This window comes from Electrona antarctica (genome assembly GCF_951216825.1).
Source record: "Electrona antarctica genome assembly, chromosome: 3".
NCBI classification, from domain to species: Eukaryota; Metazoa; Chordata; class Actinopteri; order Myctophiformes; family Myctophidae; genus Electrona; species Electrona antarctica.
In genome coordinates, this window is record NC_136808.1 from 34,098,585 (window position 1) to 34,114,137 (window position 15,553).

Consider the following 15,553-nt stretch of genomic DNA (forward strand, 5'->3'; position numbering starts at 1 on the left):
AATCCCCGGACCGGCACGTTAAAATTACCACCGCTGGAGTGCCCTTGAGTAAGGCATTGAACCCCTACCATGAAATGTTCTATGAGCAGGGTGTGGCTGTAAACAAGCATCTCGAGCTTAGTCCACTTCCCTGGGTAAACAAAGAACTTTGCTTTGCTTTGCTTTATATACAGACAGGATTAGCTAACCACATTAGCTAACATAACCCTGTGGAGAGTTCCTAAGGTGAGTCTGGGTAACAACCCTACTGGCTCCCTGCTGTCAGCAGCAATATGTAGGCTACATGATGACTTCACTCACACACACACACACACACACACACACACACACACAGAGAACATGACTCAAACACATGTACATACCGGTACACTTACACCTCACAACCTCAGACACCTGCCAATTGTACACAAACATAGAACACCAGTAGACCCAATGTTTTTTCACACTCACAGGGTGGCAGCAGTAGCTCTGGAGGGAGAGTGGCCGCTTGGGAAATGGAAGGTTCCCGGGTTCGATACCCCCCGAAAGACACTGAACCCCCACGACACTGAACCCCTAGTCTCACGTAGCCAGACAACTATTCCACAATCTCCGAATGCTATATAGAGTCTGGGACTATACCTCCTGAAATCCGAGTAAGGAAGCTGACATTTCCGTTCATATATTTTATTTTATATTGTATTTTACCTTACATTTTATTTTTAAATGTCCATTCCTGCTAAGCATATAGCATCTATATATGCTTAGATGATTTTGATTTCTATTAGGATCAATTTGCGCGAGCGACTGTAAAGACGAAACCGAAGCAGGGTGGAGACGTCACAGCCGCTTTATCGCTTGATCATGATCAGAGCTTCCGTTCTCCAGACTGTATGACCGGAAACATTTGAATATTGTGGGAGGCAACAGTCTCGCCATGCAAGACTACTGAACCCCTAACTGCCCCTGGTGAGAAGGTTGGTGCCTTGCATGGCTTGATTGGCTTCCCCTACCATCCATCGGTGTATGAATGTGTGTGTGTAAATGTATGAATGTGAAGCACAATGTAAAGTGCTTTGGATGAAGGCATTATATAAATGCACCATTGACCATTTACAGTACTTGCATATCTTGCAAACACACTCACACACACACACACACACACACACACATGCACACCGAATGATGACCTTGACCAGGCGGCGTATATAGAGAGTCACCAGTGGAGCATGTGATTGTGGCATCACCAGATTTATGCTCGAGGCCCCTGGCTTGCCTCAGCCTGGGCCCCTTTCCCCCCAAGGCCCTCCAGGGGACCCCAGACAGACAAACACATACGGGCGTCTGTTAATTTATTTACTCCCTCTACTGCACTCCCTCTGTGCATCACACTGAACTAGATCTCTACACCCACAACAAGGATGCTCAGAGGCAGATTAAGTGTGCACGGCATATGTCCATTCTGGATAAAGATCAAAGCAACAACATTTATTTTAGTAGTCGATTAAAACGACAAAGTCGTTCATTCAGTCATCATTACTTACTCATTTTGGTGTCTTTGAGTTCATTTATGGGCGTACCTTCACTGTATTCTGCATGCTACTGTAGCTATTATTTTCAAATTATAAAATCGGATTTTCCTGATTTTCCTTAAATGCATCATCTGTTCCCTTTACGTTCCCATCCATTGCTGTGATCTAGATTTCCAACCAGACATCAGGACAGTATTCTTCTGTCTTAATCCCCCATAAGGCTCTTGATGTCTCTTCTAAGAAGTTTTGGACCAAGATCAGATAATTGTAAATGAATCAGAATCAGATGTAATTGCCAAATAACACGTTGGCTTATAGCATGTTGCTGACAACAAGAACACAATTGAACTATTAATACATTTTGCTTGCGTTCATATTTTTATTTGTTCATATTATTCTCTGCCCAAACATTGAAAAGTTATTTTCATTGTTATTCCTAGAGTACTACACAGCAGAGGGCTGATTAGAAACCTACAATGTAGTGTCAGTTCATATAGCTTCATTGCATTGGATCAATCCTAACTGTAAAAATATCTCAATTCAACTTTGTTTTCGATTCAACTTACATTGAATTTTTAGGAAAATGTAAAAGTGTATCTATGTATTGTACAGCACGTGATGCGTCTTTTACCCCTCATCATTTGGGTCAATCTTCACATTTAACCTCGAATTCAGTTATTTTATGAATAATATTGTCTAGTTTAAAAAGAGCTGGGTGGCTTGCACACATCCAGTTCCTCGCTTGTGCTGGACAAAAGGTAGCTGCATTCAGGGAAGGAACTGTCACCTGATGAAGGCCGCTCACGGCCGAAACGTCCAGAAGAATGTCGGTGTTTTAAATAATAATAAACACTGTTGGAGCAAAGGCTGTGTGCGGACTTCTCCTTCCCTGTATGCATCTACCTTTTGTCCCCAACTTTGCAGATGAATCTGATTTCATCGCAATCGATGCCTGTCCAGTGTCCATCTACATGTAACATGTGTTATAATTTAGAATGGCAACCCCATTTTGGGAATGTCATTACATTTTCTAACATTCATTTTCTATTTTCGTCGCCGAAACAAATTGCAAAAATAGTTGTATTTCGCTATTTTAGAAATGGGGATTAAGTGGTTTAACTTTTTAAGGGGATTAACTTTTTTTTCATTTTTTTCCCCACCCTGTTTCTTTCTGAAATTGGATTGGCTCCCACAGTTCACTCAATACACCATGCTCCGGGTTCCCTGTCCTGCCCAGCCAGCCTTTTCATTCTCTCTCTGACCTTGTCTGTGACCTGCAGAAGGCCTCTGTGGAGGTTCACCTCTCTGATATGGTCCGCCCATCAAGTGCCATTCATAGCATTCCTGTGTAGATGTCATCCAGGGTCTTCTGTTGTACTGTGAGTGTTGGTCTCAAATGGTCTCAACCCTAGCTCTGGTCCAGCGAGCCAGGCATGCTGCTATTCTCATAGACCAAACAATTCAACTACCGCGCATGGTCAACAGTAGTTTATATTGACCAGATCTGTGGAGGGTGCAGTGAAGTAAATACAATTAATTTTCCATCTGGCGGACATATTTTATTGTCTGCCCAAAAAGTGTATTATACTGAGGGTCCTGAGAGGCTTCCCACCCTGGAGAATAGACTTTCAACAACACAAAACTGCCTTTGTTTCAGGGAGTAGCGAAATTGTTTCGTTTATTTTTACTACATTCGGAGACCTCGCACATTAGTGGGGTTTTTGGTCTATGAGCAGCACGCCTGGAGAGAACTCGCTAACACTCTGGAGTCTGGACCAGAGCTAGTCTCAACCACAACTACAGCTCAACATGCACACATCGTTGATTCGTTTGGCTGTTTCCACATGTCTCTGTGGGATTGTGATTGCTTAAGTAGTGGAAAGTGGTTTTGACTTAAAATAAATAAATTAAATTGCAGGAACATGCAGCTGTTATCTTGTATGCGTTTGAAAGGGAGATATTGAGTCTTACTCCAGATGCCTGCGTGCTGCTGTACAGGTGAAATGGAGTCCAGGTTCAGGAGGAAAGATTCTCACTAGTTTTTGTCCACTGACCCAGAGCAAATGACACACTTCCAAACACACCTCCATTCCTTTCAGAGAGATCTGCAAAGGCATTCCCCCTCTCACAACTTACTGTAAACCACACATGTCCGCTACACTTGCTTTCATGTCCCCCATGTCCCTTTCATGTCCCTCCACCACCCCTTCTCATTTTATAATAAGTCACTGCATATCCTCATTATAGTCTCTTTTCCACAGTCCAGTGCAGTCCCACACAGTGCGGTGTCACACAGCATTTCTATGTCTCTGTTAAAAATGTAGAATGTGAAGAATTACTCAATCTTAGAACCACGATTCATTTGACGGTGTTAATTATTTCTTTTTCTTTTTTTTCTCTTGTAGTTTCGGGAGCATCACTGAAGAAGACACACACATGTAAGTAGTGATGCTTCCTTTATCCTTTTTGAGGGGCGCTAGTCCCTCCAAAGCATGGCTTTTGAAGATTATGTCGCCTATGGACGTTGTAATAATAATAATAATTTTATTTTCTAGTAATTCATTTTTAATAATAATAATTATTATAATAATAACTAGAAAAGTAATGTAGAAAATGTGTGTGTGTGTGTGTGTGTGTGTGTGTGTGTGTGTGTGTGTGTATGTATGTATGTATGTATGTATGTATGTATGTATGTATGTATGTATGTATGTATGTATGTATGTATGTATGTATGTATGTATGTACGTATGTACGTACGTACGTATGTATGTATGTATGTATGTATGTATGTATGTATGTATACTAGACAACACATTATCGGGAGAGAACATGACATTGAAAGTCATATCAAAAGTAAATCAAAAAGGGGTTCGAATCCACTGCTGTGTTGCATCCGGCTTTGTCCAGCGAAACGATTGGCCCGTGTTCTGGGGACCGAAAGGAGCCAACCTCCCTGTCAGCAGGGAGTGTTCTGGGGACCGAAAGGAGCCAACCTCCCTGTCAGCAGGGAGTGTTCTGGGGACCGAAAGGAGCCAACCTCCCTGTCAGCAGGGAGTGTTCTGGGGACCGAAAGGAGCCAACCTCCCTGTCAGCAGGGAATGTTCTGGGGACCGAAAGGAGCCAACCTCCCTGTCAGCAAGGAGTGTTCTGGGGACCGAAAGGAGCCAACCTCCCTGTCAGCAGGTAGTGTTCTGGGGACCGATAGGAGCCAACCTCCCTGTCAGCAGGGAGTGTTCTGGGGACCGAAAGGAGCCAACCTCCCTGTCAGCAGGGAGTGTTCTGGGGACCGAAAGGAGGCAACCTCCCTGTCAGCAGGGAGTGTTCTGGGGACCGAAAGGAGCCAACCTCCCTGTCAGCAGGGAGTGTTCTGGGGACCGAAAGGAGCCAACCTCCCTGTCAGCAGGGAGTGTTCTGGGGACCGAAAGGAGCCAACCTCCCTGTCAGCAGGGAGTGTTCTGGGGACCGAAAGGAGGCAACCTCCCTGTCAGCAGGGAGTGTTCTGGGGACCGAAAGGAGCCAACCTCCCTGTCAGCAGGGAGTGTTCTGGGGACCGAAAGGAGCCAACCTCCCTGTCAGCAGGGAGTGTTCTGGGGACCGAAAGGAGCCAACCTCCCTGTCAGCAGGGAGTGTTCTGGGGACCGAAAGGAGGCAACCTCCCTGTCAGCAGGGAGTGTTGTGACAACAATCAAGAACGTAACAATCTTTGATTCTTATTTACCACCAATAACGCACGTTGCAACAACAAAGGCAAGGCGCAGAGCCACGTACGGCACACACATAATAGATGTAACAAACCTTGATACACTGTATGCCCTCATGTTGTGGGTTTGTGACCTTAGCAAGAGTACAAATGATAATATAACCCTACATAATTCCTCTAGCTGTAGCATCCATAGAGAGCCTACAGGCTGTATTCAGTCACTGTGCATTATGCAGTAGCCTTCTGCCTGGAGGAGGGGGAGCGCACAGTGTTCTTCTGTCTGCCTCCAGAGTTTATTATGGGCATATATGCATTATGTGCATATTTGTGTGTGTGTGTGTGTGTGTGTGTGTGTGTGTGTGTGTGTGTGTGTGTGTGTGTGTGTGTGTGTGTGTGTGTGTGTGTGTGTGTGTGTGTGTGTGTGTGTGTGTGTGTGTGTGTGTGTGTGTGTGTGTGTGTTCCCTGTGTTCCCTGTGTTTCCATGTTGTGTTTCCATATACTTATATACTATATAGAGTGTGCGGCCATGCGTGCGTGCAGAGAGAATGAGAGACAGAGAAAGACAGATGAGAGGCGAAATCGTATTTTGTCTGCACCTCTTCGGAGCTGTGTATGATCTTCCAGCATGTTTTTTACGCTCTCAGCTTCAAATTAATTGACACTTGACTATTTGAGAATTTTGCAGTTCATGAGGGAGTCAATGTGGGGGATCCAATCCAGTTCAGTCCAGTTCCTGAGGCCTGATTTATTCATATACTGTAGTTGTGCGCTTCCGGTGTTGTGTGCCTGAAATAGCAGATCTGCAAGTTCACAACGCAGCTTGTAGATGCCCAACTAAGTATAAATCAAGCGTTAAAGGATAATTCAGGACTAGGTTTTTTCTTACCTTTATCTGAGGTTATTATATGTTGCAAGTTCTTGCAACATATTATATATTGCAAGTTCAGCATGTGAAAATAGCACTTTTTAAGGCATATTGCACATCCCTGTATACTGCTCATTTTGTGCTGTCGGTATAAGCAAGAGAGCATGAGGAAACTCAAGGTGGCGTATCATGATATAGTATGAGGCTGCTGCTAGGAGCTCCAAGAAGCTCAGTGCTAGCCATATGTTTGTAAATGTCAGGGTTCCAACTTGCCCTGAAGTTTTAAGAAACTTGATGTATACATTTATGTGCAGAGCAACTGAGTCAGAAAATGTCATCATTACTGCCGCGACAGTTCATATAGATTCTATTCCAAATTGTGGAAGCACTGGCGGACTTGTCTCCATGTTAGACATTGAAAAACTGTATTTTATTTATTTTTTTGTACTATACTTTGTGTGTTTTGTACTGTTTTATGTATTTTACTCTTCTGTGATATGGATCTCCCTGGGTCTGAAATAAAGAATTGATTGATTGATTGATTGATTGATTGATTGATTGATTGATTGATTGATATATCCTAAAACGAGTGGTACTGGTTAAAATTGTCATAAGTCCATCCCGAGTCCACTGCAGCTCAGAGCGTGAGCAGTGGGGTTTTGCGGTAAATCGTGTATTTTTATTGCTCGATTTGTATTTATTTATTTTTGTAGATATCTGTCATTCATACAGTAGCCTAATAACTCAAATCATGTCTCCACAAGTGTTTTTGTCCCAAACTTTGAATGAAACCACGGGTGAAATCTCGTCTTGTGAGACTTCCGGAAGTGCGCATCTCCTAACACTGTGAAGAGGGTTGAGTCATTATGAACGACTAAAAATAAGCGATTTACAGCAAAACCCCACTGCTCACGCTCGGAGCTGCGGTGGACTTGGGATGGAGTTATGAAGATTTTCACCTTTACCACTCGTTCTGGGATATACAGTAATTAAATCAGATTAAGGTAAGAAAAAGCTAGTCCGGCCCGGTTATTCTCCTTTAAAGCCTGGCACTCAGGAATTGTGTTGTGCTTCCCTTGGGTCCCGGCCCAAACAGACACCATACCGTAGGTCCTCTGAAGGACTGCAAACTGGGCTATATTAACTGGGCTGTGTCCTGACCGAAGACTCAGACCAGCTTCTCCACTGGGCTGTGTCCTGACCGATGGCTCTGACCAGCATGTCCACCATGCAGCGCCGGCCGGGGTTTGAAGTTGGGAGTTTACAGGACGGACGACCGGCCCTTGGAGGCGAGGCGGGGCCATAACAAATGGGAGGCTCGGTTCTGCAGGAGAGGATGAATTAATGGAGGAACAAGTAACTCCTCTGGCAGCTTCATACGTCAAGAGAGAGAGAGAGAGAGAGAGAGAGAGAGAGAGAGAGAGAGAGAGAGAGAGAGAGAGAGAAAACACAGATTGGTACATGGGGGGGGGGGGTTGTAAATAGAGAGGGAGAGGGTCTTGCTGTCAGTATAACCCAGTACAAGGAGGGGACGGAGCAGAGTCTCCAGAAGAGTCTCAGACAGGTTTTCAGTATCTACATAATTTTGCTCTCTACTGAACCCATTAGTACATTTAGGCCTGACATCGAAATGTTCTTCTAAATCATGACAGTTTTCTGAAATATAATGTTTTTATATCAGTGGTGCTCAATATTTCATGTCAAGGACCCCAAAAGTATATGTAATTGGCCGCCGACCTGCAACTGAAAATATGTTGTTCGAGGAAACCCCCCAGAAGCAAAGATTTGAGGTAAAAACGTTCGCTCTGAAAGAATATATATTCAAAGATTTGCGACACATTTTCACAATCTTTCAAAAATAGCAGATCTACAAGCTCATAGCGCGGCACTCTGTGCTGCGCTATGAGCTTGTAGATCTGCTGTTTTTCAACAGCTAAAGCATAACATAATGCTTGAAACACCAAAAGGGGTTCCCGTCATGAATGGGCCACTTCAGCCCAATATCCATTTCAAAATAGCTGAAATAGATCTTCTATTTTCAAAATATTTTTAGACATTTGAAAACGTGTGACATGAGACAATCTGCATAATGAGTACTTTAACTTTTGTACTTTAAGTATATTTTGATACCAATACTTAACTTGTAAATTTAGAATTCCAGACTTTTACTAGTAACAGAGTATTTCTATATTGCAGTATTGATACTTTTACTTAAGTAAAAAGAAACTGCATGAGGTTTTGTGTGTCACTTGTCAATCCCTGACCCCTGGTCACAACAAGACATGGGCTTCATAATGTAGAAAGTGTAAATACTTTTGATCAGAATCAAATGCAATTTATATTGCACGGGAAGGTTTCAACCGAATAAAATATTTGTGGATTCGTGGAGCACAACAATGAGGTAGTAAAAGCCAAGCTAATGGCATAATGGAAGCAAACACTGTTTTAGTTCCTACAGCGAAACTGAAAGTGATTTTTCGCATGCTGTGAAAGCTAAGAATATTTTAAAGGTCAGTGAATTCATTGCCCTACATGTACTGTAAATCCCAACCATCTGTAATCACAGAAAGATGCATGCTGGGATATTAGTAGAAATCTGTCTGTCTGTCTGTCTGTCTGTCTGTCTGTCTGTCTGTCTGTCTGTCTGTCTGTCTGTCTGTCTGTCTGTCTGTCTGTCTGTCTGTCTGTCTGTCTGTCTGTCTGTCTGTCTGTCTGTCTGTCTGTCTGTCTGCCTGTCTGTCTGTCTGTCTGTCTGTCTGTCTGTCTGTCTGTCTGTCTGTCTGTTGCGCTTGTAGATCTGCTGTGCTATTTAGATCTGAACATAAGAGAGAAGAAAAGAGACATGCTTGAGCAAAGGGAGACAGGAAAGGTCCCAGAACCCCATGTCGAGAACTAGTGCCACTGTACCATACGATACAGCATTGTAAAAGCTAATCCAGTGGCAGCAAGCTGTAAAGGGTTGAAGCCTTCCACCATGGTGCTCATGAACCATTTTGTCCATCCAATAATAATAACAATAATACATTGCTTTAGAAATGATGATTACTCAGCTTTATGTGATACACTCCCCTTCACCACAAAGAAACCTGTAAAGCTGTAAAGACATGCACGTCTGTACATGGCACGCACACATGTACGTGAGCGCACACACGCCCACGCACGCACGCACGCACGCACGCACGCACGCACGCACGCACGCACGCACGCACGCACGCACGCACGCACACACACACACACACACACACACACACACAGACGCTGATTTTGTAGTTTGTTCTGTAAAGGTTAAACACTACAGAAGGGTAAAGCAGCACAGCTGCAGCGTATAGATTCAGGTGTGGCAATGTGCAAGCATCAACAGTAGTCAACAGTAGTATATCCTCCTACCCCAGTGATTCTCAAACATTTCCCTGTCAAGGACTCCCAAATTGATATTGTACGCATTTGCCACGGACAGCCTGCAGACACCCACCTGAAAATGTTTCTATAAGAGAAGATTTGTGTTAAATATGTTCAAAAATAGACAATCTTGTAACGCATGGTTGGTGACCCTATGTGAGAATAGTATAACATAGGGTTAAAGTGGTTCATCATGTTTCTGCATGGTGACCCCTTGGAACCCTCCCCCAAGGACCCCCTGGGGGTCTCTAGACCCCACGTTGGCCCCTTTTCCACCAAAATAACTTTGGTTGGTTCCGTTCTAGATTCTTGGAACCTCGGTACTTTCACAGAACCGGTGGCCATTTTTTGGTTCCAGTTCCGAACCAACATTTAGGATTCTGAAGCTGGTCTGAAGACTAGTCTGAACCAATTCATGTTCAGTGGAAACACATATTAGGCAGGGAAAAAAGAAGTGAACCAGTTCAACCCCGGTGGAAAAGGTGCCTTTGAGAACCACTGTCCTACCCAACCACACCCTGTCCCCATCTAACCCCTCCCCGACGGCACCCCCATTTGGCCAGGCTTCAGGAACACATGATGAAGACGCGGACCTTTCCCGCGTAGCGGTGAAGTGGGGCAGGTCAGCAGCGGTCTAATGACTGCACTCCTGGAAGCCTCCTCCACATCATGAATCTCTCCCTTCCTACTCCATGCATGTACGCACTGTACTGTAACTGTACTGTAGGACACAGGAAGACTAACACACTGCTTGTCTGGGGTGGAAAAAACGAATGATGGTGTGTGTGTGTGTGTGTGTGTGTGTGTGTGTGTGTGTGTGTGTGTGTGTGTGCGTGTGCGTGTGCGTGCGCGTGCGCGCGTGCGTGCGCGCGTTGTGCGCAAGCTTGCTGCAAAGGGCAGAAAGGCAGAATGTGGCCTTTTGCCGGTTTGTTAACAAATGGACTTCATTACGGAACACACAAAGGGCCCTATTAAGCAAGACGAAAAACCCATGCGGTAATACAGATTTCGCCCTCGCTCTGCGCCTTTTCGTATTATGGAAGCCGTGGTGAGCGCTCACTCATATGGAATACCACGTTCCTGCATAATTTAGCATTGGGGGAGTGTCCATATGTTAATTATTTTCGCTTTGCGCTAATTGCTATTAAGCCCCTTGACCTAAAAACACTCAGCGCATACCGATTCCGCCTGGGTCTGACCACGTCTTAAAAGCAAAAAGCACTGTTTGATTTTACACTTGAGCGGCTCTGGAGTGCTGCTGGAGTGTTGCCATGTCTGTTTGCTGTTTATAAGCGGCTTCTTTTTCTGCAAAGTTGCTTGTAAATATTGGTAGTTGTGGTTGCTTTTCTTGTTTCTAAAGTGCTTATTTGGGCTTTTCTCCTAATGTTGTTTAAACCAGTGATCCTCACACAGCGACATGTCAAGGACCCCCAGATGAATGCATTTGCCCAACTAAGCCAGTGACCCCCATGACAGATGTGTGTTTTTAAATGTTTCAATAACATTTTTCAAAAATATTCTTATTGTCACTTTTTTCAAAGATTACTTTTGAAAATAGCAGATCTACCAGCTCACAATGCATCACATTCATTCATTAAAACAATGAACTCTGACTGCAGGGGGATATATATTTATAATTATCATTATAACAATGTGCAAGAAAATATGTAAAAAGAAGGAAGAACTTTATATTTGTGGACAATCAAAATATGCTGGAAATTTTAATGTGGTGTCATTAAAAGGAATCTTGATATGGCAGACTCACTATCTAGAAAATAAAAACATGGCACTTCATTTAAAATAGGTTGTAGACCCCTGTTATATGCGATTCTTTTGGGAGTATGTTTATAGACCTATTTACTTGTTTCTATGAGACATGGCAACAGCGAGCTTTCTGGCTTTCTCGTTGAGATTATAAAGGGTCATATATCGCTCATTTCTAAACCTTTTTTAAAAATTAAAACATCTCCATAATCACTGGGAAGTTTGCTTTCATACGCTGTATCACACCCGACTCAATTCTTCTTCAATAAAATGCTACGAGCGAAGACCATAACATTGGGGCCGCAGCAATACGCATGGCGCACGTATGGCATTTCAACTCATTCCTTCGTCGTGACTCGAATGAAATAAAATAAAATAAACGTTATTTTACTGGTGTTTTTCAATAGAAACAAATAAAGAGCGTGTGTGCAACAGTCAGTGCATATACGTGCATGCACTATAGGCTATATTTCCTCCTTGTCGGGATGGTGAGCTGAGCTCTTCACAGCCCGTTTGTCTTTCATATTATTCTTATAATATTTTATATTATAAACACTCATGGTTCTCTCATTTCTCAGCCGTTTTTTAAAATGTAAAAATCCCCACATTCCTTAGGAATCTTGCTTTCATTCGCTGTATGGTATATGGTTCTATTTTTATCGAATTAAACAATATCAAACGAACTTGTATGTTCGGGGGTTAGACGATTCTGGGAACATTACGCATGGATTGCCAATTTGCCAGCCAATGCTGCGTATCTACTCGCAGTTCCATTCCGATCTGAAAGGTATAGGTAGGTGCCATTTCAAAGGCTTAGTTATTCATTTATGAATCAAATGAACTAGAATAAAGATTTTTACAGCTGTTTTTCATGCTTAGAACAGAAACAAATGAAGTGATGATGTGCGTATATCTCCCTCCCTTATAGCATATGGCTGCGCCGCTGTAATGACTTTCCAATGAAAACTGCAAGTTACTTAACAAAATAGAGACATAGGCCTACAAGCTATGCACATCATGGCTGTGACACCTTGTGGATCTGTTCTTTTGAGGCATAAAGGTGACAGCATGCAGTGCAATAGGAATAATTAACCCAAATGTGACAAAGTCATGTCATGTCTATGGTGCCAGTCTGCAGAAATGTAATACCACTTGCCGAAAAGGGCGCATTCCATGAGGACATCAGCTGGTGTCGTAAAGAGAATAGTACGGACATGTTCATTGGGTAAGCCTCAAAACTCCCTGAAACACTCCCATGACTAATTCAAGGCCGTTTTGCTCACACCACGGGGTGTCGAAAGCGCTTCTCACCTGGCCCATAATTGTAATATGACATTGCACCCGCCCCCACGTCTTAAAAACTGTAAAATTATATGTAATTAGATTCCACTTGCTTAATAGGGCCCAAAGCCTCTGATGTATCGGCCGACGCGAACCGTAACATATGAACAGGTGCTACGGTGAACTCTCATACGGTAAAACCCTGAGTGTAATTTTTACACTCTCTCAAGAGTTAATTTAACACCGTCGATTCTTGCATTGTGCACCGCATGGACATATTGCGCCGCTGACTTGTCTGACGTACGATGCATTCAGGTTGTCGGTACAGTTCATCGTATCTAATATAACTATAATATTTAAATGTTTTTTTCAGACAGGCTAATTCAAGGTGAATAGAAAGTTTCCACAATTATCAAATAGACATGGACCCAAATTAAGGCTCCATTTGGTTCCATGTGTACAGTTTCACAGTACACACCCGTAAGCGATGTGGTTTCTCACTATCCATCACTTACCTGGGGTCATTTACACCATTTACCTACAGTACACCACATTTCTACACTCTCAAGGTCCTTACACACTGGGAGCAACAATCCGCAAAATGCATCTCTGAATATTTCACATCAAACTATTCATTTTATGATGCCTAATTCATACAGGTTTCAAAATAAATGCTATATATGTTTGTAAGTGTAGCAGAATAGCTCAGCCCGAATCCCAAACAGCCTAATACAGTGGTTCCCAACCCTTTCTGGACCAATTGAACACAATGGGCCCTATTAAGCAAGACGAAAAACCCATGCGGTAATACAGATTTCGCCCTCGCTCTGCGCCTTTTCGTATTATGGAAGCCGTGGTGAGCGCTCACTCATATGGAATACCACGTTCCTGCATAATTTAGCATTGGGGGAGTGTCCATATGTTAATTATTTTCGCTTTGCGCTAATTTGCTATTAAGCCCCTTGACCTAAAAACACTCAGCGCATACCGATTCCGCCTGGGTCTGACCACGTCTTAAAAGCAAAAAGCACTGTTTGATTTTACACTTGAGCGGCTCTGGAGTGCTGCTGGAGTGTTGCCATGTCTGTTTATTATAAGCGGCTTCTTTTTCTGCAAAGTTGCTTGTAAATATTGGTAGTTGTGGTTGCTTTTCTTGTTTCTAAAGTGCTTATTTGGGCTTTTCTCCTAATGTTGTTTAAACCAGTGATCCTCACACAGCGACATTCCCATGTCAAGGACCCCCAGATGAATGCATTTGCCCAACTAAGCCAGTGACCCCCATGACAGATTTGTGTTTTTAAATGTTTCAATAACATTTTTCAAAAATATTCTTATTGTCACTTTTTCAAAGATTACTTTTGAAAATAGCAGATCTACCAGCTCACAATGCATCACATTCATTCATTAAAACAATGAACTCTGACTGCAGGGGGATATATATTTATAATGATCATTATAACAATGTGCAAGAAAATATGTAAAAAGAAGGAAGAACTTTATATTTGTGGACAATCAAAATATGCTGGAAATTTTAATGTGGTGTCATTAAAAGGAATCTTGATATGGCAGACTCACTATCTAGAAAATAAAAACATGGCACTTCATTTAAAATAGGTTGTAGACCCCTGTTATTTGCGATTCTTTTGGGAGTATGTTTATAGACCTATTTACTTGTTTCTATGAGACATGGCAACAGCGAGCTTTCTGGCTGTCTCGTTGAGATTATAAAGGGTCATATATCGCTCATTTCTAAACCTTTTTTTAAAATTAAAACATCTCCATAATCACTGGGAAGTTTGCTTTCATACGCTGTATCACACCCGACTCAATTCTTCTTCAATAAAATGCTACGAGCGAAGACCATAACATTGGGGCCGCAGCAATACGCATGGCGCACGTATGGCATTTCAACTCATTCCTTCGTCGTGACTCGAATGAAATAAAATAAAATAAACGTTATTTTACTGGTGTTTTTCAATAGAAACAAATAAAGAGCGTGTGTGCAACAGTCAGTGCATATACGTGCATGCACTATAGGCTATATTTCCTCCTTGTCGGGATGGTGAGCTGAGCTCTTCACAGCCCGTTTGTCTTTCATATTATTCTTATAATATTTGATATTATAAACACTCATGGTTCTCTCATTTCTCAGCCGTTTTTTAAAATGTAAAAATCCCCACATTCCTTAGGAATCTTGCTTTCATTCGCTGTATGGTATATGGTTCTATTTTTATCGAATTAAACAATATCAAACGAACTTGTATGTTCGGGGGTTAGACGATTCTGGGAACATTACGCATGGATTGCCAATTTGCCAGCCAATGCTGCGTATCTACTCGCAGTTCCATTCCGATCTGAAAGGTATAGGTAGGTGCCATTTCAAAGGCTTAGTTATTCATTTATGAATCAAATGAACTAGAATAAAGATTTTTACAGCTGTTTTTCATGCTTAGAACAGAAACAAATGAAGTGATGATGTGCGTATATCTCCCTCCCTTAGCATATGGCTGCGCCGCTGTAATGACTTTCCAATGAACACTGCAAGTTACTTAACAAAATAGAGACATAGGCCTACAAGCTATGCACATCATGGCTGTGACAGCTTGTGGATCTGTTCTTTTGAGGCATAAAGGTGACAGCATGCAGTGCAATAGGAATAATTAACCCAAATGTGACAAAGTCATGTCATGTCTATGGTGCCAGTCTGCAGAAATGTAATACCACTTGCCGAAAAGGGCGCATTCCATGAGGACATCAGCTGGTGTCGTAAAGAGAATAGTACGGACATGTTCATTGGGTAAGCCTCAAAACTCCCTGAAACACTCCCATGACTAATTCAAGGCCGTTTTGCTCACACCACGGGGTGTCGAAAGCGCTTCTCACCTGGCCCATAATTGTAATATGACATTGCACCCGCCCCCACGTCTTAAAAACTGTAAAATTATATGTAATTAGATTCCACTTGCTTAATAGGGCCCCTTAAGTGAAAAGAGAAATCAACCAGGTGCTCAGTGGAGGCGGATGTAAAATCAG

At 42.7% G+C, this 15,553-nt stretch overlaps 1 protein-coding gene across 1 annotated transcript in view; it reads left to right on the plus strand.

Annotated features, from left to right (window-relative positions):
- Positions 1 to 15,553, plus strand: part of LOC306920713 (nuclear receptor ROR-alpha A-like) — a 168,495-nt gene that overhangs the window by 96,197 nt on the left and 56,745 nt on the right. The window contains exon 2 of the mRNA XM_079497553.1: positions 3,917 to 3,949. Coding sequence (XP_079353679.1) covers positions 3,917 to 3,949 — 33 coding nt within the window. The remainder of the gene's footprint in view (positions 1 to 3,916; positions 3,950 to 15,553) is intronic.